Source organism: Echinops telfairi, unplaced genomic scaffold (genome assembly GCF_000313985.2).
Source record: "Echinops telfairi isolate 266 unplaced genomic scaffold, ASM31398v2 ScPeMD7_5;HRSCAF=22, whole genome shotgun sequence".
Taxonomy (NCBI): Eukaryota; Metazoa; Chordata; class Mammalia; order Afrosoricida; family Tenrecidae; genus Echinops; species Echinops telfairi.
Window position 1 is genome coordinate 11,185,091 of NW_022103901.1, and position 25,127 is coordinate 11,210,217.

Sequence of the window (25,127 nt, forward strand, 5' to 3'; positions counted from 1 at the left end):
ATATGACAAAATAATAATAATTTATAAATTATCAAGGGTTCATGGGGGAAGGAGGAGTGGGGAGGGAGGGGAAAAAATGAGGAGCTGATACCAAAGGCTCAAGTAGAAAGCAAATGTTTTGAGAATGATGATGGAACATATGTACAAATGTGCTTGACACAATTGATGTATGTATGGGTTGTGATAAGAGTTGTCTGAGCCCCTAATAAAACGATTAAAAAAAAAAAGTTTCCCAGAAAAAATAAATAAATAAAAAATTTAAAAGCTCAATAAATATTTGTTAAATAAATAAAAAAAAGAAAGCCCATAAATACCCTTGCACATTTTCTATGAAATGGAAATTAAGATCATTCATTAAAGGACTTATTATGGTGAAAAAAAAGCAGTGAAGGGCTCTGGGAACTGTTTCTCTCTTTCTCTCTCTCTCTGACACTCCACCTTCCTCCCGGATGGGACTTCACTGGGACTCTGTGTCTGCCTCCAGGGGTGGCCCCATGGGGACCTCCCGACCCTGACAGCTGTCGGTGCCCTTCCACGTGTCCACCGACCTAGGATCCACGTGACTCCGGGCTCACTGGCCTAACGCATTAGCCATGGCAAGCTGGGTCGGCGTACAGCTCAGTGACACGGGTTACGTCCTTCAAGCCATGCAGCCCCTCTCCCGACCTGTTTAGATTTGCTCCTCCCCCATTACCATAAACTCACTGGCCCCTAAGGGTTATCTAACCTTTCAAGTTTCTCAATTCATAAAGACAGTCTTTACTAATTAAGCTAAACTACTGTTAGGTTGACAGAAGACTTCAAGGGCTATTTCTGGCTTGAGGTTTAAGTTTCAAAGAGGATCTCAGGGCCATGGTTTGGGGATTCATCCAGCTCACATGGCCCCAGAAAGTCTGGATTTCAGAAGGATTGGAAATGCTGTTGTGCATTTCGCACCCCACCCTCCTTAGATCAATCATGGTGGCCAGGCCCCCACCAATTCCGATCTCATGGTAAAGAAGGAAAGGGTTTGTGGAGGCCAGTAGCCCATAATTCCATCTTCTTCTCTTGTCTGGACTCTTCTTCTTCCTCTGATGTCCAAGAGCAGCTGTTTACCGTGGTGCCCATGGAAGCTTGGGAAACCCCAGGCACCATGCAACAAACTCCCTGGAAAAGAGGTACTGGAAACAGTACTAAACCAATTAACTGAGATGGCCCATGAAACCATGACCCTAGACCTCCAACCAAGGAACCAAGCCCCACAAGGTCTTTGACTTTCCATAAGCAACTGTGCACTCGCTCTCTTTTTAAATCATTAAAAACACAGTTCACGCATTTGCCAATTCAGCTGTTCCAGGTGTCCCACATTGTATGAAGCAGAGCTTGGCAGCAGGATCGGAAGAGATGCCGATGATACAACCTTGCTTGCTGAAAGCAAAGAGGACTTGGATCGCTCACTGATGGCAATCAAAGGCTACAGCCTTCAATATGATCACACACCAACGTCAAGGAAACAAAAGCCTTCATAACTGGACCAAGAGGCAGCAGCATGATAATGGGAGGAAAGATGGAAATCGTCAAGGGTTTCATCTTCCTTGGGCCCACAATCAACATCTGTGGAAGCAACAGTCAGGAGAGCCAGTGGCGTGGTGCGCTGAGTACAGCTGGTGCGAAAGACCTCTGCAAGACGCTAGGAGTAGCCATGCCACTCTGGGGACTAACAGGTACCTGGCCCAAGGCTTGGTATTCCATAGGCTCCCATGCATGGGAATGCTGGACATGGAAAGAGAAGACTGAAGTGGAATGGATCTAGCTGATGTACAGCGTCAATGAGGAACGTACCACGGGCCGCCAGATCAAACAAATCTGTCTGGGAAGAAGTCAGTCAGAATTCTTCTTAGAAGCAAGGATGGCAAGACTTCAGTCCTTTAGCTCTGTTATCAGAAGGGGCTGGTCCCGGCAGAGGGACATCATGCTGGATAGAGGGTCGGTGAAAAGGAAGACCTTCTATGAGATGGATTGATGCAGTGGCTGGAATGATCGGCTCCGACACGGTAATGGCTGGAAGGGCGGCACAGAACCAGGGACGGTTTGGTTCGGTCTACCTGAGGTTGCCGTGAGCTGGCAAGAATTCTTCCGTTCAACATCTGGGCCTGGACCTGAGACGTCTGTTATGGAGTTTACAATTTTCAAACCAAATGTCCTTACTGGTTATAGAGATTTTCAAATCGTCTGGTGAACACCCAGGGAGAGGGGTACAGGGTTCCTTCGAAGACTCACTCCATAGCCTTCCAGTTCTTAAGCGTCTGTGTATTGCGACAGCCTTCGGGGTAGGGGTGACCCGCGTCCTTTTCTCTTTGCCCATCTCGCTGCATGCTTGTGATTTCACCGATCGTCTCAAAGAACCGGCTTTTGGTGTCCTTGATTGTCTTTCTGTTGTTGTCGGTGCTTGATCTTCAATTTTACGGATTTCACCCCCTCACCTCTCTCCTTTCCTCTCCTTTGACTGGGCTCCTGATTGAAGTTCTGGAAAGGCCCCCTGGCTGCCAGGTAGAGAATGAGCACAGGCGGGGAGGGTGGCTGGAGCCACGGAGAACAGAGGGTAGATTGGGAGTGCCATGAAAAATCAGCTGACAAGAGTATCTGGTTATTTAATGGCAGGAAGCAATCAGAATAGAGCTTCAACTTTTTGTGAGCCACAGGCTGACTGGACATTCCATGCATTGAGGTAGGGGGGCATTGTCTGGAAGGAGGGGAGGCCTGGGGACTAGCAATTCACAGTTCTGCTTTGTCTATGCTAAGTTTCAGATGCCCCTGGGACCCCACATGGGGGTGTCAAGTAGGAGGCTGAGCAAAAGAGTGGGGGCCAGAGACAGATGGTGTTTTATTGGTTGTAAGCAGTGCATTGTTGTATTATCACTAAGGTCGCTGAGAATTAAACTCTAGCACATAACTGTTTAAAAATTCCAATTTCAGAGATGTTACAGTATAAGGCTAGGCGCATGTTCGAAGGGAGGAGATGTGGTCTGGTTGAGCACAATCAGCACAAGGAGCCCTGGTGGCGCTGTAGGATAAGTGTTGGACTGCTAGCGGCAAGCTCGGTGGTTCAAGCCCACCAGCCTTTCCTTCAGAGAAAGATGAGGCTGTTTGCTCTGGTCATCGTTTCTGGCCTAGCAAACCCGATATAGGATTGCTGTGCATTGGAAGGGACTTGATGGCAGTGTGTTTGGTGATTTTGTGGAGATAGTATTTAAAGCAGTAGGTGCAGGGTTAAGTCTCCTTGGGGGGCAGGTGCATAGACAGAGAAGGGGGTTCTGGTCCCAAAGAGTCTTGGGCACCCAACTCTCAGAGGTGGATCCAGGGGGAATAACCAGGTAAGGAGTCTCCGAAGGAACAACGCAGGCAAGAGGAGAAACAGCTCGGTGTTTGAGGAGCTGCTCAGACAAGTTTGAAGAAGGAGGGAGAACCCCGCCATGCCAACCCTCCTGACAAGCCCTGTGGGCTAAGGCCTGAGGAGTGGCCGTTGGAGATGGCCACCGGGCACCCTTGGCAAGTGAAGTTTCCAGGAGTGGTGGTGGTGGTGTGCTGACATTACAGGGGTGAGGGGGTCAGGGGACACGAAGAGGTGAAAACCACACCCAAAGGAGAGATTTCGTTCAGAGTTCTGTTGTGAAAGGGAGTAGACAAACGGGGGTGGGTGGGGGGACATGGGTTCCACCTTATTATTTTCCAGGGGCATGTCTGTAAGCTGCCAGCGTGGGCTCTTCCTGGGGCTATGGTGACAAGTGCCACCCACTGGGGTGTTATAGGAACAGAGATTCCTTGGCTCACGCGTCTGGACGTTGGAAGTCTGAATCCAGGGTGTCATCAGAAACATCACCTCTCTGGACATTCTGGGGGACGATCCTTCCTGTCCCTACTCCTCCCATCCCCCACCCACCCACCCCTCAGCTCCTGGCAGCCCCCGGGATCCCTTGGTTTGCCTCTGCAGCATAACATGCCTTCTCTTCCATGGCCCCTTCCCTTTGTGTCTCTGTACCTCCTCCTGTGTGATACGGAAGCAGCTCGGATTCAGACCCACAGTAACGTTAATGGATCCTCTTGTCCAAGAAGACCCTATTTGCACAATGGTCCCATTGTCAAGGGCAGGGGCCTGAACTTCACCGCGTCTTTTGAGGTAGACGCAAACTCAATTCGGTGCAGGTGGGCTGAGGGTGGTTGCTAAGTGAAGTGCTTGAGAAGCCCAAAGACGAAGGAATCGGAGCAGATGTGGGGCTGTGTGTGTGTGTGTGTGTGTGTGTGTGTGTGTGTGTGTGTGTGTAGCATCAACAGGAGGGGAGAGAGAGAAGGGCGGCCCGATGGGTTCGTCCATCTGACCTGAGACTGTCTGATGTCATCTGACTCTTCCCCCCAGCTGTGAATGCCTGGACGGCAGCCGGTGGTGCCCTCTCCTCCTCCTTCCCAGGGGCCTTTTCCAGGGTCCAGCACAGCAGGTGCTCACGAAACGTGCACGAACCAAAAACACTCACCTTGTTCACTGGCGGGGACCCTCGAATGTGACTCATTCTTGGGGCAGATTTTGCCCCTCTGTGTTTTTCTCGTCAGTTGGCGTGTATCTGAGAGGCGCCCTGTGGGCACGGTGTTACGTACATAGCTGCTGTTGGAAAGGGCAGCGGTTCAGTCCCACCAGCGCTCGTTGGAAGGAATGGAATGGTGATCTGTTCCCGCCAAGATTAGCGCCCAGGAGACCCGTGGGACGGTCCCACTCTGTCGATTAAGGGCGCGAAATGTTGGCATCAACTCCCTGCTTGCCACCGTGTGTCCAGTGTGGGGTGGGGACAGGGGTAACATCAACCAGAATGCTCATTACCGCCAGAGGAGGGGCGCGGGGAGGACTGTGCTCATTAGAGGAGCAGACGGCCCGAGCCTGGCCTGCAGCCCCGGCCTGGGGACCGTGGCCCCGCTCTGGCCTTCCCAAGTCATTCGTGCCTCTGCTTCCATGGTTTGCTCGGTATGGATGGAGCGCAGGTGTGCAGAGACATGTGCCCACCAGAGAGCCACCGTGATGGCTGCCGCCCTGGGCCTGGGGGCACCTCCCTGCGCTCCGAGGGGGTTTCCTTGGGGCTCATGGGGAGCAGAGAGCTGGGGTGGAGGAGGCGTCACCCGAGGAGTTCCATATGGCTCATAAGGGTGTGCAGTGGGCCCCAGAGGGCACCCGGGTCTGAGGGAGGGTGGTACCCTGGACAAGCCTGTTGGCTGTCTGTGCAGCGGAGGAGGGTCCTCCATGGTGTAGGCTGAGCCGGGAGAGGGTGAGCCGGGCCAGACTCTCAGGGCCCGATTTTGAGGGCAGTGCCCTGCGGAACCCGTGGGACAGAGACACAGGACACGCTGCGTTCTCCCTCCGCGTGCACTAGAAATGGTGACAAGACCCCCTGCCGGGCTTGGGGGTGAGAAACACACCTGGCTTGGGTTTTGTTCCCTCCCAGCCCCTGGCTGTCAGCTGAGAGAGCGGGAAGGGGGCAGTTCCAGGGATTTGGGGGTTAAGTTTTCCTGGGATGGGCCTCTCTTGCCTGCTAGGCTGTCTCCCTGGCCCCACCCGTGAGGCTTCTTTGATGGCATTCACAAGCCAACCTTTTCCAGATGTGCTGAGCTGAGCGGAGGGCTCGCCATACCCTCCCAGACTGTCCCCTGCCAGCCGGCCTGGCCGCCACCCCCACCCCTGGGGTCCGAGTGAACGCCCAAGGCCCCTTTCTCAGAGGGCCGCCTCGCTCCCCCCACCCCCCACCCCCCACTCCTGGGCCGGCCCTGCCTTGATGCAGCAGAGTCCTGGCCGGCCTCTCCAGGCAGTTGGAGCTTGTCTGAGATGCGTCCCCCCTCTGCCCCTGCAGAGGATGGTGGGAAGACAGGCTTGTCCTTCCCATCTGGTACTTAGCAATGACTAGCTTGCTTTGGGGGGAGGCCAGAGCCGGGAGAGAGCCCCTCTCCTGAGAAAGTGCCCCCCTTCCTTCCTGCTTCAGAGCTGCCCCCCTCCTGCTACTCCGAGGCTATTAATCAAGAGATTAATAATCTCCTGCCTCCCTCTCTGAACCCCCCACTCCTGTTTCCTGTGGAGTCTCCGGCCTGTCTCCATACCTCCCGGCTTGTCATTTTCTCGGTGGTCCCTGGCGAGGAAGGGAGGCCAGGCAGGAAGGGTAGACGTGGCCCATGTGGGGTGGAGCTCCTGGCTCTCCTGCCCCACCCCTCTACCCCCACCTCTAGCGAAGCCCCTGGCCAGGCAGAGCTGTCCCCTGCAGGCGATGCCCTGCGGGTGGCCATGTCCTGGCATGGAGATACCACCTGTACTGGTCAGAGAGTGATGTCCTCTGCTTAACCCCTTTGGTGGCAGGCACCTAACCCATCTAGGAGCCCCTACCTTAAATCTCCTCTGACCTCTGGGGACACACATGACAGGACCGTCATTGAGGGGGTGGGGCGCTGCAGGCCTGTGGCCAGGTCCCTGGGAGCTTTTCCAGGCTGGAGCTCTTGAGCTGCTGCAGCTTCTGCAGGGACACTGGGACCTTAGTCCTCTGTCCTCCCTGGGAAGGGCCTGGAGGTGGCTGCACAGGGCAAGCTCCTCCTGCTGCTGAGGGTGGGGGCTGAGGGTGTCCTCTGTCATGGTGCCTCCAGGGGAGGCAGCCTTGTGTGTTGACTCAGCCAAGCTTCTGACCCAATGACCAGCGGTGTGACCCAGTGCTCTCTTTTGCCACCATGTGTCTTCCTGGGGCCATTCACCCTGCCCGGCCCTCTTTCCCCATTGGTTCTCCTTCTGGCTTCCTAAGGCTCCTCTTCCCAGTGGGTTCCCACGCTAGCCAACCCAGAGGGAGGCGGTCTTTAAGGAAAGCAGATCTGACCTGTGTTCGTCTAGATTAACTAGAGAAACAAATCCAGAGACATTCGTATGTGTATAAGAAAGAGCTTTATATAAAAGAGTAATTGGATATTAAGAAAGCATCCCAGCCCCGTGCAGATCAAGTCCATAAGTCCGATACTAGTCCATATGTTCGATAGCAGTCTATAAATTCCTCTTCAGACTTATGCAACACATGCAATGACACCGAATGCAGGAATATCACAGGCCAGTGGGTGGAAAGTCTTGTGGAAAGTCTCGTGGAAAGACAGTGGAAGCATCTCAGTGCTGGCGTGGCTTGCCACGTGGCTCCGCCAGCTTCAGGGCTCTGGCTCCATCGGTGTGGCTGCAAGTGTCTTGTCAGCAGGAAGAGAAGCAGAGACAGTGGGTCTGCCCTTCAGCGAGCTATTTATCTCTGTTGAGCCTCCAGATGAGGTCGTCAAGCTGCAACCTGATTGACAGGCTAAACTCCACCCCTTCGCTCTTAATAGTCTCAAGTTGACACCAGATGATGTCACCACCACACGACCTATGCAACTCGCTCAGCAGGAGTCCGTCAAACCCTGGAGGCAGGAGGGATGCTCCCAGCCTATGGATCTTGTACTTAGCCCTCAATATTGCCCCCCAAGGGAGAAGCTGACCCCTGGTGGACAGGGGAGTGGACCCTGGACGGGGGGGCGGGGGGGGTTGGCTCAGTCTTGCCCGGCGTTCCTTGGACTCCGGAGATTGCTTCCCGAGCTCCCTGGCCTCCGTGTGGACTGGCTCAGAGGGTGAGCATCGGGCTGACCCAGGTGAAGTCCACCAGAGGGCTATACCCGGTGGTCTTCTTACAGAAGTGGCCTGCAGGGGCAGGCCTGGCCTGACAGGTAGAGGATGGAGGTGCAGGGGGAGAGGGTTTTGTGGGCTCCTTAGGAACAGTCTAGAAGCAGCAATGGGTGACTCCTCGCCCGCGTAGTCTCTCATAACTTGCCCTCCAGGCGATGCAGGGGAGAAGGGGTGTTAGTCTGCTCATGTCTTTGCCCCCCGAGTGTCTTATTTATCCATTCTTCCCCTATGCACTCACGCGAACATGCTTTAGGGGCACTGTGCCCAGTCAGTGGGGCTGCTGAGGTCCTCCTGGAGGAGGCTGTTGCTAAACAAAGCATCATCATTAAGCTTGATAGCTGCCCAGCCTATGAGCCGCTCCGTGGGATAATGACGTAGCAGACTGCTTCCAAACAAGATTCCCAGCCTTGAAAGCCCTGTGGGACATTTTGGCTCTCTCCTCAGGGTGGCTCGGGGTGCACTTTGGCTCAATGGCAATGGGTCTGCTTTTTCTGGCACGCGGGGGCACACACACACGCGGGCACACACACGCATATGGGAAGATAAGGAATAAAGAATCTCTATAAGTCGCAGGAACCTTTATTAAACAAGATGATGCCATATGAAGCTGCTGCTGCTTTTTTTGCGGGGAGGGACATAGCTTTCATGGAGCGCTCTGTATTTCCCAAGGCTGGGTTTCATCTCTCTAAGCCTTCCCCAGAGCATTCCGCACTCTTTATCCACCCTGGTTTGGGGCACTTTGGGCTTTCTCCAAGGACTCAGAGCATGTTCCTTTGAGATGCTCACTGAGTTTGGGGACAAAAGGCCGCCCAACGGGATCAGAGCTGTAGGGCAGGGGGTAAGGGTTCCCAGTGACCTTCCCATAGGACAGCCCTCGCCACCCGCTGACAAGGAGTATGTGTGTGACTGTGGAGAGAGAGAGAGAGAGAGAGAAAAATCCTCTGTGTGACTTTCCTACAACTTTCCATTTTCTTAAAACTTCTTTACAAGTCCCTGTGGCCCTCCCTTGTCCCTCAAGAGTATCTATCTACCAAGAGGACCTCTTAGAAATCCCCCCAAACACTTGCCATGACCTTCTGACCTGACTCTTCTGTCTTGAGTCAAACTGGCCAGGCAGGGCCACCTGGAAGGCTCTGCTGGAAGGAGGTCATTTTTCTTTAAGGGGCCCTGCTGAGAGTCAGACAAGCACATCGCGGAGAGAACTTGTCTGCGGAGAAGGCCGGGTCTCAGGGATGTGCTTTGTTTGGAACAAACTTGTGCCCATGTGAACTGGACTTCAGGAGCAATGCCTTTGTATTCATCCTCGTAGCTGCACACACACATCACAAATCAATAAGCAAGAGACCCCAAACATATACAGTGAACCCTCGCCACTTTGCGCTTCAACTTCCGCGGCTTCACTCTATCGCGGTTTTTGCGTAACAGCGCATGCTCTGTCATTACTGCCACTGATTGGCTCATACTGTACACGCTTCTGTCTGCATCGCTACGTATCGGAGCTACGTATCAGATGCATTTTTGCTTTTGTACAGGGGACTGTAATTGTTTGCGATTTTAAAGAAATTTTATCTAAGCCCTATGATGGTTCCTAAACGAGCTGCTTCTTCTAAGCCTTCTGACAATAAAAATAAGCCCCAGAGGAAGATGCTCACCATCCAGGAAAAAGTAAAACTTTTGGATATGAGGAATCCTACTTCACGGAATTTCATTTATCACGGTAGGGTCTAGAACCGATTAACCACGATAAACGAGGGCTCACTGTACAAGTACTTCACAAAACAAGACAGCCCAACGACTAAGAAATGTGAAAGGGGGCTCAAAGTTATTTAAGTAACTACACACCCAGAGCCCACCGCCATCGAGTGCCTTCTGACTTGCAGTGAGCCCACACAGGGTTTGTGAGGCTGTCAATCTTCACTGAAGCAGAAAGCCTCTTATTTCTCCTGTGGAGCGGCTGGTGGGTTTGAACTGCCAACCTTGTGATTAGCCATCCAACCCTTACCTGACACTGTCACAGGTAAATGATGACATTAGATTAGCTAAGAGGGAAGTGACTGACAAGATTCAATAATGTTAGCAAGGGTGTGGAACAACCGGAATGCTCACCCACTGCCAGTGGCCCTATCGATGGGTTCAGCCAAATGGACCTGGGCCATCCGTTTGTAGTACGCATGTTCAAGTTAAACACGGGTTCCAGGATCCACCTATTCTACTTCTAGGTAGATGCCTTAGAAAAATGAAAACACACAAATGCGTGCAAGAATATTCTAGCAGCATCTTTTACCATCACTCCAGACTGGAAACAACACAGAGTCCACCCTCGGAAGGATGAACAAAGAGTGATCGACTTAGGTGTTTATAAGGGGATGCCATTTCCCAATAAGAAGAAACAACCCTCCCTCCCCCACTATCATGATCCCAATTCTACCTGACAAATCTGGCTAGACCAGAAGATGTACACTGGTTCAGATAGGAACTGGAAACACAGGGAATCCAGGACAGATGATCCCTTCAGGACCAGTGGTGAGAGTGGCGATACTGGGAGGGTGGGGTGGAAAGGGGGAACCGATTACAAGGATCTACATATAACTTCCTCCCTGGGGACAGACAACAGAAAAGTGGGTGAAGGGAGAGGCTGGACAGTGTAAGATATGACAAAATAATAATTTATAAATTATCAAGGGTTCATGAAGGAGCGGGGAGGGAGGGGGGAACATGAGGAGCTGATGCCAGGGGCTTAAGTGGAGAGCAAATGTTTTGAGAATGATGAGGGCAATGAATGTACAAATGTGCTTGACACAATCGGTGTATGTATGGATTACAATAAGAGTTGTATGAGCCCCCAATAAAATGATTAAAAACAAATACATAAATAAATAAGAAGAAACAAAATACTGCAACTTCGATATCGTGGCATTAGTGAAAGCAGGCACATACAGAAGGGCATGTTCGATAAGACACCATTTCTATGAAGCGCTAGAACAGACCACACTCATCTCTGGTACTCACTGCCATCGAATCAATGCTGACTCAGAGCGACCAGACAGGTCAGCAGAACTGCGCCCATGAATTTCTGAGACTGTAACTGTTTATGAGAGTAGCGAGCCCGTCTTTCTCCCTCAGAGCGGCTGGTGGCCTTGAACCTCTGACCATTCGGATTGCAGCCCGACGTGTAGCCACGATGACACCGGGGCTCCCATCTATGGTGGTAGAAGCCAAAGGAATGGTCACCGTTGTGACGCTGGGTACAAGGGGACATTTGGGAGAATAGGACTGTTGGTGGATACATATCGTAAAAATGTGTCAAGTTAAGCACTGGAATTACACATTTTCCTGTTCCTAGATGATGTTTCAAGAAGAAAGAATCATTGTAACGTATGGGTGGATTCTGGGGCATTCCTTCAGCCCAGCGTGGAATCCTTCGTATGTGTGCATCGATGAGTGATCAGTGTGTGTTTCCTTTGCTAACTGTGAACCTTGGAAGAACGGAGCCAGGTCTACCTTCTTCGCTGTTGTGCCTGGCTGGCCCACAGCAGGTCCTCTGTACGAGTTTCCGGGGTGCATACGTGGGGTTGGGGCTGTCAGAGCTGTGTCTCACTGTACGTACACAGATGGTAGAAGGGGGTGAGGCTGTGTCACAGAGGAGGAGGAGACGTTTGAGCCACATCCTGAGTCTCTTTGGCATTTGGGGGAGCCAAGCAGAGAGGGAAGGGCAGTAGGCAGAGAAGCCCATATGGGCAGAGGCCCAAGCTGCAAATAAGATTGTGTGTCCAGCAGCGAGCGTGTGCCCCACAGTGGGAGCCTCAGCTGGTGGTGACCAGGGACCAAGCGTGGAAAGGTGTGGAAAAGGAGGAAGGGAAGCAAGGCTTGAGGAGTTTGGTCTTTAGTCCGTGGGAACCATGGAAGGTTTCCAGGGCTGGGGCAGTCACGACATCAAAGCTGTGTTTTAGAAAGGTGATTGAATCTGCAGGCTGGACCCCAGTGGCAAGGCTCTTGTCCAGGCTGGGGACAGGGCAGGAGCACCGAACTTTCTTGGGCGGGCAGGTGAGTAGTAGCTGAGCCCTGGTCCTTTGGGCTGGTGGAGCAGCGCCACCTACTGGGGTGCCCTGAACCTGACTGCCCCTAGTTAACCTGGCACCTTTGCTGTCTCTCTGGCCCTCAGAGAGAGCTTCTTGGGGGCAATTTCTTCTTTGGGTGTAAGGGCCAAGATCAGAACACGTGTGCAAACACACAAACTCACTCTCACAGAATCCAATCTGATTCACAGAGGCCCTAGAGGGCAGGGTAGAACCGCCCCTGTGTGTTTCCAAGACTGTAACTCTTTACAGGAGTAGAAAGCCTCATCTCTTTCCCCAAGGAGCAGCTGGTGGTTTTAAACTATTGACCTGGACATTGGCAACCTAATTCGTAACTACACCACCAGGGCTCCTATCTAACTTAAGCCGTTAAGTTGATTCTGACTCATAGTGATTTATGCAGATAGAGGAAGTAAACATCTGCTCCCGCCCCAGGCAAACAACAAATATTCCTAGGTTTGGGAATCAAGTCCACCTGGGTTTAGATCTTAATTCTACTACCTTCTAGCCGCGTGACCTCGATAAGCCTGGCCATCTCTGTGCCTCAGGTTCCACATCTGTAAATTACGAATAACAATAATATTCATCTGTTGAAAAAAAACCTTACTACCACCAAGTTGATCCCGACTTATTGTGACCCCCAAGGGCAAGATATAACTGTCCCTGTGGGTTTCTGAGGCTGGAAATCTTATGGGAGTAGAGAGCCTCATCTTTCTCCCGAGGAGCAGCTGGTGGTTTTGAACCGCTGATCTTGCAGTTAGCAGCTGGATGTGTTTCCCACTATGCCTCTAGGTCTAGGGCTTAGGGTTGTTGCGAATCAACATTTGTGAGGCACTTTGAACAGGATCTGAGAGCTCAGTTGGAGCTGCCATCATCATCATCAGTGGGGAGACTGACTCAATCCTGGTCAGTGTTCTCTTGAGAGGCCAAGGGGTGGTATGCGTGCAGGGGCCAGTGGGTGCTGCACTGGCTGGAGCGGGGCACTGCACTTGGCTAAGCAGCTCTGGTTTCCTGGTGACCGTGGTAATGGCTGGAGGCTATGATGCCAGGAGGGATGAGGTCAGCTTGGCATTGGCAAACCCAGTCCCTGAGCATCCCTTTCAGCTCTCGGAACCCGGGCCCACATGTCGTCCCAGTGAGCCATATGCCCAGCTGTCTCATCCCTGGCTCTCTTGGATTCTCATCGTCCAGATCAGGAAACAGGATCACAGAGGCTAAGTTAATGAGTGCAATTTTACAGAGAATTAGGGAGGCGCTCAAAGTCTGGGGAGTCTAGGGCGGTGTCCCCCCACCCCCTACTTGTCCCTTGTGTTGAGGCTCCAGGAGAGACGGGTTTATGGCAACAGCTGCACAGGGTGGAGATCAAGCAGAAAGCTCACCCACCCTTCCCCTGCCCTGCAAGTGGGCTTTGATGGATTCTGTAGCATTTCTGGTCTTAGCCTACGCTTTCATGTCAAGAATGAACTTTGAAACGGATGTCTTACCAATCTAAATAAAAGCTGCCCCTCCCCCAGGCCGTCCTGCTTCAGGCTGAGAGGGCTGTGGCGGGAAGAGGGTGAGGACCCCCTTTCTCGTCCTAACGTCTCTCTTGGCCGGTCGCCATGAGTCGGGACGGACTCTGTGGTCACCGGTTGTGGTGGTGGTGGTTGTTTGGTTGAAGCAAGAAGGTGGTTCACAGCTGGAGAAGGGGGGCGTCAGGGTGGTCTCCTTGCACCTCCCTTATTCAGTTTGTACGCCAAGCAAATCATCTGAGAAGCCGGGCCTTCTGAAGCCGAGCACACAGAATCAATCGGGGCTGGAGGGAGACACGTGAACGACTGGGATCGCAGATGACACAACCTTATCTGCTGCCGGTGACCTTGGCTGGAAGGAAACCGAAGTCCTCGAGACTGGACAAGAAGTCACCCGGTTTGTTCAAGCAGCTCACCTCCACGTGGATGGCAGGCCATGAGGAAAGAGGGCAGGCGGTGTGGGTGAGGCACGTTGAGTCTCCCAGGGGCTGCCCGAAGAGCGGGCGCAGCAGTGTTCAAAGAAATAGAACCAGAATTGTCTTTAGATGGGAAGCCGGTGGTGCGTTGGCTTGCTTGCTTGGGGCCGTCCTCCCTGAAGGGCCACGACTGGAAAGGGCCCCGTGTTTGGGAAAGAGAAGCAAGGGGTTCCACACAAAAGAAGGAGAAGCCCCAATGGCTCGCCACCATCGCCGCCCATGCCCCCGATGAGCTCAAACATGCCAATCAACGGTTACTGGGGGGTTCTGTTCCACGCAAGGGGGTGGGGATACCTCCTGGGAAGGGGGCTGGGGGTTGCGAAATACTGAGAGGGAGTTTCTTTGCAGTGTGTGTGTGTGTGTCCTGTCTCCCGAAACTTGGAGGTGGGGAAGCTGGAGTAGGCTGTCACCCATGATTTGACAGCACCCTACAACAATGCAGTCGAAGGAGCTCCCCAGAAAGATGGGGCACAGATGAGGGCTTACTTGGGAGATGCTGTGGGAATCTGGCCACCGAGTTCCTCTTGCATGGCGTTGAATGAGCTGCTGGCACCTTCCTGGGCAACTCTCCAGGCCCTCCCAGACTTGGCGCATGCCCTGCTTTGCAGATCTCCTACTGCTCCCTGCCCATGAGCTCACCCTTCGCTTCTTCCACCACCGGCGTCCCGGGTGTTCTTGCTGTGATGGTCACCGCATCCTCCAGGGACCCTCTTGGACAGGGTCACTGCTGAAGACTCCCAGGGGCCACTTCCTTCGGGGGAGCATGGTCTGCATCTGGCTGACACCAGCCACTTCCAGACCCTGCTCTGCCCAAACCTGAAAAGAGCCAAGCACTCCCTCTGGGTCCTGACTTCAGGCGAGAGAGTCAGAGTCCCATCTGCGAGCCCTTCAAACTGCAGGGCCTGGGCCCCGCTCTTCCCAAGGTTCCCTTGGGCCTGGGATGAAGTATCTCCCACCCCGCCCTCTTCTCCTCTTAAGTTTTTCGGGCACGTTGCCACACACTCTCCAAAGAAATCCTCACTCAGCGCTTTGCAACGCCCTGCGAAGGCTATCTTTCGTGCAGCCTGAAGGTGGTGATGAGCCACAGCTGGCAGAGCGGGGTTCGCCTGCATGGGGGGGCCAACTCCCGGCCTGCTCTGAGGGTGCTAGGCATTGTGCTTAGCCTGGGGGACCTCTGCTGAAATACTGTGAGCAGGCATGTCCCACAGGAGGCTACACCAGCCACGAGTGTAAATGTGAGTGTGCATATGAGTGCGTGTGTGAGTATGCATATGAGTGTGTGTGTGTGTGTGTGTGTGTGTGTGTGTGTGTGTGTGTGTGTTATGCCCATGGTTTACTTGTACTGCCTTGGCCCCAAGCTCTGCCTTGGCTGCACCACGTATCCTACCAGGCCACTTTCCACTGGCTGCTGGCCTGCCAGTCTCCTCCCGTCCCCACTGGGCTAGGTCTCTTGTTCCTGGATCCTTGGGTCCAGAGAGCTGCCTTTCTTCCCAGCTCTCAGTGGTGGGTACCTCTCTGGCTGTCGGCTGGCTCCCTTTCTGCGGAGTCACAAATCACTTTTGGCCCCTGCCCTGGGGGCTACGCAGCCGTGTTGCCCTCCCAGGTCCCCCAGGGGCACGTTAGTCTGCAGGAATGTTTATGAAAAAGGAGGGAGATGCTTTTTTTCCCTTTTAAAGAAATGCATGGGACAGGGTTTTTCAGAGTGAGAGCTGGATTTTGGAAACCCAAGAAGTGCTTTGTGTATTTTCCTGTCAACGGGGCATCTCAAAACTTCACGCCCACCGCTGTCCGTTAATTCCTGTTGGTTCCATTAACCCATGAAGCGGCTCTATGTTTCAACAGATTTCAGTTCCGTGGAGCCATGGCTTTTGGTCTTAAGGGGAAATTGTGCAACCCCGAGGAAGCAGCAGAGAGTTATCATGGTGGGCATAACAGGGGGTACCCCCCCAACCCCCAGAATTTCTTTTTCCCCCAAAGCTACGCATTAAAAAAAAATTTTATTACAAAACAACCTTATCAGCTTCAAAGTACTCTCCATTACATGCAATGCATTTGTCAAATCTGTGATTCCATTTTTTTTTGTATAAGAAAGAGCTTTATATACAAGAGCAATTGAATATTGAGAAAACATCCCAGCCCAGTCCAGATCAAGTCCATAAGTTTGATATTATCCCATATGTCTGATATCCATCTATAAATTCCTATTCAGACTCATGCAACACATGCAATGACACCGAATGCAGGAAGATCTCAGGCCAGTGGGTGGAAAGTCTTATGGATCCAGTGGTGGTGTAAGCATCTCAGTGCTGGCGGGGGTCTCCTCTCCACATGGCTTCTCCAGCTCCAGGGCTCTAGTGTAGCTCCATGTTGATAGGTAGCTAGGGCATGATTCCACTCTTGGAAACATTTTTCAAACTCATCTGTTTGGGTGGCTGACAGCACCTCCCTTGTTTTTTCTTCACATCTTATACATCAGTGGTTCTCAACCTTCCTGAGACTGTGACCCGATAGTACAGTTCCTCATGTTGTGGTGACCACCCCCTCCCCAACCATAAAATTATTTTCGTTGCTACTTCATCGCTGTAATTTTGCTACTGTGATGAATCGAGAAACCCGTGAAAGGGTCATTCGACCCCAAAAGGGGTTGAGACCCACAGGTTGAGAACCGCTGTCCTACATCGTCAAATTGGCTGTCCTTTCGTGTCCTTCATTCGAGGAAACCAAAGAGGTTGCACTGAGCCAGATCAGGTGAGTAGGGTACACAGGGCAAGAAGGCATGATGTTTTGTGGGTTTTTTTTTGCCAAAATCTGGTGCACTGAGATGGCTGTGTGAACAGCTGCATTGTTGTGGTAAAACCAGTCCCCCATGTGTCACAAATCAGGCCAATTTTGTCATACACTGTTATACAATCGTTTCAGAACCTCTAAATAGAAAGCTTGATTAACAGTCTGACCTGGTGGAATAAACTCCAAATGCACTCCCTCACATCAAAAGAACAAATGAGCATTATCTTGATCTTTGATTTCACTTGACTAGCTTTGGGGGGGGGGAGGTGACAGTGGCATCTTCCAAGGGCTTGATGGGTGTTTGCTTTTGGTCGTAAGCATAGCACCAAGTCTTGTCACCAGCAATGACCTTGGGATAAAGTCTGGGTGGCTGTTCTTTCAAGGCATGACATGTTTGCATCAGACTCCCTTTTCCCTGGTCATCCAGACCCCGAGGCACACATTTCTCATTGACCCTTCTCATTCCCAAATCTTCTGTTAAAATCCGCTGAACCAAGCCCCAGGACAGTCCAGACAACCTCCCCATCTCTTCAATGGTCTGTCGTCGCTGGTCTTCAAGCACAAGTGTACATTTTTGTGTGTTCAGGAAGTTGATGGATGTCCAGAACGAGGTTGGTCATCAATCGGCATTGCACCTTTTTTGAAATAAGAAAACCACTCGTACCCTTGAGTTTTCCCCATAGCACTGTCCTTGTAAGCTGCATTCAACATCACAGCAGTTTCTGCGGCACTTTTCCTGAGCAGGGAACAAAATTTCACGGCTGCATGTTGTTCTCTTAAATCAGCCATCACAAAAAACAAGGTTTGAGTGAAACTGCTTTTATGAAAATATTCACTGTGACCAGAGAACCTTCCCAGGTGACGCCACTGTGTGCTCTAACTCAGAGTGAGTTACTCGGTATTACAAAAGTTTGACCAAGTGAAGTTTTTGGGGTTTTTTTTGGTGGAAGGGGAGGCTTTGGGAGAGGGTTACTCCCTCTTAAAGCAGAAGATACAAGTCAAACTTAGTGCCTTTGTGAAATTCAGTTATACGTGGTATAGCCAATATTTTTGGACGTTTATGAAATAGTCTCACACCTTGTTTATTGGAAAAAGGTCAAAACGGAGTGAGATTTTACTGTGGGAACCGTGGCCCCTGCAGGCATAGTTTTATTCTTGCGATAGATCCACTATTGCCTTGAGAAATTTTGTGTGTGTTGAAGTGTCTCTCTCTTCTCCTTGGTGGCTTTTTTGAGGACAGAAAGTCATCGTTCTCAGCCTGCGGCCACAGGATGGCCAATAGTTGGTACTTCATACATATTCATTGGATGAATCAGCCAAAAGAAATAATGGAGGGTGTGGTAGTTACGCAATTTTGTGTTAGCTTGAAGAGGTGGCATCTAACCTGTCAATCAGGCCACAGATAGTACCTCCTTGTTAGCGTGACCTCCTCATATGGAGGGTCCTAGGAACCATCCCCTCTCTGCCTTCACCTCCTTGCTGGGCAGTCACTCGGAGACCTGTGTAACCCTGGAGATTCGTCCACTGCCATTGGGTCCACAAGACTCTTGACCCAGCAGCCTGTGATCTTCCTGCATTCTGCATCACTGCATGTGGCTGTGTGCGTCTGAAGGGGGACTTATGGTCTCGTATCAGACTGATGGATTTGAGTTGGACTGGGCTGGGATGTGCTCTTGCTATGCAGTTATTTCTGGATCTAAAGCCCTTTCTTACATATAGATGGGTGTCACTGGACTAGTTTCTCTAGTCAACCCTGCCTAACACAGAGGGGAAGGTTGAGAATGGGTAGAAGTTGGGTAGTTTCCAATGATATTTGTAGGTTTTCCTATTGATGATCTCGGCGCCTAGTGACACACATGGGTAAGTGTTCGACTAAGTGCCGATGATTCAAACCTGCTCAGTGCCTCTGAACAGTCACTTACAGCCTTGAACGGCCCATGGCAAAGTTCTACACAACACATGTGCAGTCAACAAGGGTTGGAATTGACCGGGGGGCAACTTACAGCAGCAGCGTGCAAGGTGGGGGCAAAGGGGGCCCTACTTAGAGAGTCATCGAGACAGAAACACTTACAGGGACTGTGGAATGTTCCTAACACAGAGTATGTCCAGGGCCACACAGCAGTGGTGGGATTCAGCCAGTTCAAGCCGGTTCGGCAGACCCCATACCTAATTTTCTGTTGAGTTTGGCGAACTGGTTGTGAAAAATGCCCCTTGTAATCAGGGTTCGTTCTCTCTGAGGTGGGCAGCCGCCCAATGTGGAAATCACAGATTTACATTCCTTCCTCCTTTTTAACATTCATCCGTGCAGCAGCGTGTCCTAAACGTTCCTGCCATCCATAGGTATAAAAAATGAGCCAGAACTAGGCCTGAGGCCACCAATCAAGAAGCAATATGGAAATATTTTAAATAGCAGTATCATTGTTTCTGGTCAGGTATGATTTGCTATTTTTTTCATTAGTATTTTAAGACGCATATAATCCCGTTCTAGGTACCTCTTGACTTGTTCTCATTTCAATACTAACTATATGAAATAATAAAGTGCCTTTCGGTATATGTAAACATTTATGCTTATAATGGTCACTGGGGCAGAGAACCGGTTGTTATTTGAGTCCCACAGCCCGGGCAAGCTGCCCCAGCATATGGGGCCAGGTCTGCGGGTGAGCGAGCACCAGCCTACAGGCCCCTGACACTGTCCTTGTGTTAGTTACAGGACTCTGATCAGACCCACGTACAGAGTGTCCTACCGCACGGTGACTGCCCTGGAGTGGAAGTGCTGCCCGGGCTTCACTGGGAGCAACTGTGACGAGGGTAAGTCCGCGGTGCGCGCAGGGGAGCTGAGAGGCTGCACCTGGCCTGTGGTGTCTCTGTGAGGTCTGCCGCCCTTCCTCCCTCACCCCTCCTGTGGGCTCGTCTCCTGTCTTCCACTGTGCCCAAGTGACTTTGGGGGCGCGGGGGTGTGTGGGGGTGTGTGTCTTTCCTCTTCCCGGACAACTCCCAGCTAACTGCTCTGGTCTGGATACCCCGGCATGAGGCTGGGACACCTGGACCCTGCTTCTGAGCCACACACCCTCATCCCTCTCTGCCACAGTTGGATGGGGCAAAGGGGAGCATCCTGAACCCCCGCCAGAAAGGGCCTCTGATGTCTAGCCTGTCTCTTCCTCTTCTGGCTCAGACTCATTCAGGAAGTGGGGTGGTCAGGCAGAAGGAAACACAAGGGGATGGCCCACCAGCCTTGAAGCCAGAGGGTCTTTTGAAAGAGGTTAATGGCCAGGAGACTGGGGGAGCAGCAGAGGGGACAGCACTCAGTTGTCCCCTGCCCTCTGCCCTCCCGGTGTCCAGAGCGGGGATGGAAGGATTGGAGGGTGGGCATGTGGCCAGACTCCAGAGCCAGACAGCAGCAGTCCGGTGAAGGTTGGTGATGCCAACAGAGTGAATGTCTCTGGTCCTTTCATCAGAGGTAGCCTTGGATAGAGGTTTCCAGCTACCTGCTAATCCCAAGGTCAGCAGTTCAAAGCCACCGGGTGCTCTGCAGAAGAAAGATGTGGCTTTGTACTCCTGTGAAAATCTATGGTCTTGGCAACCCCCTCAGGGCGGCTCTATCTTGGCCTTGAAGGACTCTGGGTGGACATCCACTCCATGCCGGCGCGTGAGCAAGTCCCCACCACGCCCGTCTGTCTCAAGACTTCAATGTGGAATTCACAAATCCTAACTCTACAACCTCGATCTTCCCAGGGGAATAAAAAGTATTCTCTCATCTTTTTTCTTACCTAACTTAATGGATTCGATTTTATTTATTTATTTACAGATCATTTTATGGGGGGCTTTTCCAGTGCTTATAACCAATACATACATTCAAATCTCATGCCGTCCCTGCTGTGGTCGGATACCACTGAGCTCACTCTCAATTCACGATGTCCCCACATGACGGGGCAGGGTTTTCTGGGCTGTCATTTTTCCAGCGAGAGATGGCCAAGTCTTTCTCCTAATCCATATCCTTAACATTTGAATTAAGTGACATCTTTCTAGGCCACTATCATCTATGGTTGTATGTCATAGCCGATATCCAAGGAGTTTTCAAAAGGTTTTGCGGACAGATTCCATGATCTTCCCATTCGATGGTTCTGTGGCTGCTCTGAAGCCCCCTCGTGTGTGTGCTTTGATGTCGAGCTTGTGAGACTTTCTTTGGCCAATAAACACAAAGAGGACAACAGCACACGGGACGGTAGGAGCAACGGGGGTGCTTTGTGGGCTTGAGAGCCCACGGCAGAGCTGGGACCTGGGCTATGAAAGGATCCACGCAGCAACACAGCCTTTTCCGTTTTACAGAGAGCAGCCTTGGGGGCTGGGCTCTGCTTGTTGAGGACCCAGGACCAACCTGGACCCTTGTTTGGAAAGGAGCAGAGGGGGTGGGGTGAGGTGGGGTGGGGGTGAGAAAGGAGGTCAGTCTCCCCCGGGCAGAAGCATGGTTGGCAGGACCTGGTGGACTTCCCTGTGTAGTGACCCTTGCCTCACACCAAACCCTTCGCTGAGGTCAGAGACTCTCAAAGGCAAAGGATTTGGCCCTGCTCTTTCTATCGGCACCATGACCACGGGGGGTGGCATCGGGTCCCTCTACAACACAGAGCAAAACCAGACGTCCAGCTTCTGCCAAGGAAGCGATTGCTTTCCCCGTAAGTGACTAACGGAACCCACCCTTGTCAGTGGTCCAGAATAAAAGAAGTGACATTGGGGCCCACCAGTGATGTGCCCCGGCTGCCACCTTGCTCAGTCTCGTCCCTAGAAGCCTTTTTTGGCATGGTGAGCATTCCCAGCCCTCTGCCTTCTCAGCACTGCAGCCCACCTGTCTGCCTCCTCCCACAGCCCCTGTCTGCTCTGGCTTTCCAAAGGAAAATGAGGCCTCCCCTTCCCAAAGAGGACCCCTTCTTCCCTTTCCCGTACCCCACTGTAGGGCCCGAGTGTAGGGTTCCCATGCCTCTTTCTGTTTTCTCTGTTGAATACGATGAGTGATTACATGAAGTGGAGGCTTGAAACATGAAAGGACTCACGAGTCTCTTCTAAGTAGACACTAAGCATGTGCAAAGCATGTGCTTCATTTCCCTCGTTTCCTGTGGGAGCCAGCAGAGTGACACACGGACTAAAAAGAGCGTGTAAGAAACGGACCAACCCACGGCACCCACACATGGACACAAGTTGATAGTCCTTAGGATTGCAATTGCACAGTTGATACTTGGCTAGGAGGAGTCCCAGGACTTACTGATTGCTGCTAGACCCATAGCTTCTTACCTGGAGAGGCCAAAATCAATCACAGGAAGAGACGCATTGGCGTAGAGGTCAGGAGAGTTGCAAGCACTGATCTGGCAGAGGGAGTCATGCACAGAGCCCAGGACAGCATGCATGGAGTATTGCCAACTAGGGAAGCCCACTCAGGCCAAGGTTTTGGTCATGGGGATGTGGGTGGCTGTTTGTGGGACTAATCTCCATCTGTCTCCACTCTCCACCCTCACAGATGGAGCTGGAAACAAGTGGCCAAAAACATCTACCATAAATTAGCTCGCTTGTAGAGTCTACCAGGTGTGGCCCCAATCGCCAAGGCAAACAGATATTCTTATCAGGCAGGGCATGCCGAAGGTTGTGAGATTAGCTCTCATGAACTGAGATCAAAGGCCAGGCCTCTCTATGGGGAAGGTTAATCCTTGCCCTCATGACTGATTAATTGACTGATTTATAGGTAGACATTGGTAGATATGAAATCACTGTAGATCCTACAAAACAATAACCTTTGGGCTTATCCCTTCTACTGAAGAGAAATCCTTTGCCTCCTACCAGTTTTGCATAGATTACCATCCCACTTTGCAGAACCTGGGACCTGATGACACGGTGGTTCAGACCAGGTAACCTTCTCCTAGGGTGTCAGATCATCAGATGGTGCTCTGACGTGGCATTAGAAAGTGAAGGAGTTCCACATTCTGGATGATTCTTTTCTCAGGCGGGATGAACGAAGTCCAGCAGGTTTCTCGCAGCAGGCTGTGGACAAGTGCTCACTATTGTCCTTGGCGTACTCCCCATCGGGACAGGAATCGGCTCAAGCGGAGCTGCAGGTCCATGCTTCGTGGGTCGTCATTTGCCCCAGAGATGTCAACTCCCAAGGCCTTGACCCCTCACCTTTTACCTGATCAACCACATCCACATCTACCTGCTTCTCTGGGCTACTAAGAGTTGCCAACACCTCGCTGGCAGCCCCAGAGCTTCTGCAAATCCGTGCAGCCAGCGCTTGCCCACCTTGATTGGGATGTGCCCGTCCTCTCCTTAAGGGGTTAAGTGGCCCCTTCTTCTCTGGGAACAGAGTCCTGACACCTGCCAGAAGAAGCCAGCTCCTAGCACAATCACTCCGGGTTTGGTAGGCGCAATTGTACAGCGATAATAAGTAAATATTATAGTAAAGTTATAGAGAGCATGAGAGATAAAAGAGATATATAGAAATAAATGAAGTCAGACACATATTATGATAGCATGCTCACCTCAGCCCCGCTTGATGGTCCACATGGAGGGAGTGAGAGAGAGATTTAATGCTCCCCAAGCTTTTATACTCTCTCCGGACATTGGGGACGTGCAAGCCCCCACATTACAGGTGAAGACATACGTCACAGGAAAGGGTTGTGCTACAGGTATTACAGTGATGGGAGGAGGTGATCTAGGGACATATGCACTACAGAAGGAGAAGGGATTGGGGGTGTACATGCGGCAAGATAGGCAGCTCCTAGATTTCTGGTAACAGCTTGACTTGATTTTGGGTCTCTATAGGAACCATTATCAGTTAGGTGTGAACTCCGCCCACAGGAATCAAACTAATGGCCTTTGGCTCCAGAGAGAGGTAGTCTATTGTCTCCGGCAGCAGGGAGCAGGCCCAGCCCTGCTGTGGGATGAGACAGCAGTCTGGCAGCAAGGATCTGACTTCTCCCCACAGACACCCACGGAGGGGAATTGGCAGTGGAGGAATTCCTGGGAGTACTAGGCTTGGGTTGCAGTTGGGACCGGCTCCTGAAAGCCCTTGTAAAGATTTTACATCCCTAGATATAAAACAAGAAAGGCAACAGGCTAAATAAAGGCTAGGTCCATGGCTGTAGGCACATTCCTCGGATGGTTGTGGTGGTTCCTGCCTGTGAATTCCCATCCAGTTCTCATTCTGCCTCTGGAAATCCTCCAGGGTCAGGAGGGAGCTTCTCAGTGGGTTTTGTTTTGTCTTCGATGAGGTGCCCCTAAAGAAGCATCTTGTTCCAAGGCTGTTTCTGTCTGGTCTTCCTTCTAAGTGTTTCAGCCTTTCTGGTTTTAATGACTTGGGGTTTGGGACAGCCTGGGGAGGTGGGGATGGAGGTGGGGGGGAAATCTTCCAAGTCTTCTTTCCCTGCCCCTGCTTTCCCCCTTCTGGGTCTTCTCAGGCTCTGCTCCTACCCAGAAGTGCTTGGGGATACTTTTTTCCCATGCCGTTGTTAGTTACCATCGAATCAATCCCAACTCACGGTGACCGCTGATGGGAGATGTTGTCAGGCACCGTCCAGCCAATTGAGACTCATAGTGACCCCAAGCACCACAGAGTGAAACACTTCCGGGTCCTGAGCCATCCTCAGAACCGTCGCCATGTCTGAACCCACTGTTGCAGTCACTGTCAATTCATCTCCTCGAGGATCTTCCTCTTCTTCACTGACCTTCGACTTTACCTACCGCAAGTCCCGGTAACGTAGGGTCAGCCATTGGAAACCACCAGAGGCCCTGCAAGAGAAAGAGGAGGCTCCCTACTCCCGTCAAGAGTCGAGGTCTCGGGAACTCACAGGGGCAGTTCCACCCTGTCCTATGGGGGCACTAGGAGTCAGGATCTCCTTGCTAGGAATGAGTTTGGAATCTACTTTGCCTAGCAGGATGTTCTTTTCCGGAGATTGGCCTCTTACGAGAACATGTCCACAGTATGGGAGATGAAGTCTCACCGGTCCTGCTTCTCAGGAGCATGCTGGCTGTACTCCTCCCAAGACAGAGCTGATCCGTTCCTCTGGCAGCCCCCAGAACATCACGGTGCCAACGTCATGGTTCAAAGGCTTCAACGTTTCAGCAGCCTTCCTTATTCGTGCACCTGAGATCATGGGGCAGGTGCCCCTCGGTCCTGACAACGACCTCCTTGCTCTTCTACACTCGAGGGGCAGACTTGCCCAACGCGACATGTCCTTTGAGGTCTTCAGTGCTGCTGCCATGAGCGTTGGTCGGGGAGCCAAGCAAAACGAAATCCTTGACAACTTCAAGGCAGCTATGTCTAGATATCTGTCAGTCTGGACCCGTCACGATATCATAATTTGGTTTATCCATGCACCTATGGGTAAGATATTTAGGCTGTTTCTAGCTTGGAGCTTTGTGAATAAAACTTCTATTAACTTTCAGTGTACATCTTTTTGTTTTTCCCCCTGTGTTGGACAGGGTTGACTAGAGAAACAAATTCATTGACACTCATATGTGTGAGAACTTTAGATCAAGAAGTAATAATGCACACTCTCTCTTACACACACACATACACACACACACACACACACACACACACACACAC

The 25,127-nt window shown here is 51.7% G+C and overlaps 1 protein-coding gene across 1 annotated transcript in view; it reads left to right on the forward strand.

Moving 5' to 3' along the window:
* The window catches only part of COL26A1 (collagen type XXVI alpha 1 chain), a 116,331-nt gene that overhangs the window by 7,351 nt on the left and 83,853 nt on the right, over window positions 1-25,127 (forward strand). The window contains exon 3 of the mRNA XM_045284644.1: window positions 19,251-19,348. Coding sequence (XP_045140579.1) covers window positions 19,251-19,348 — 98 coding nt within the window. The remainder of the gene's footprint in view (window positions 1-19,250; window positions 19,349-25,127) is intronic.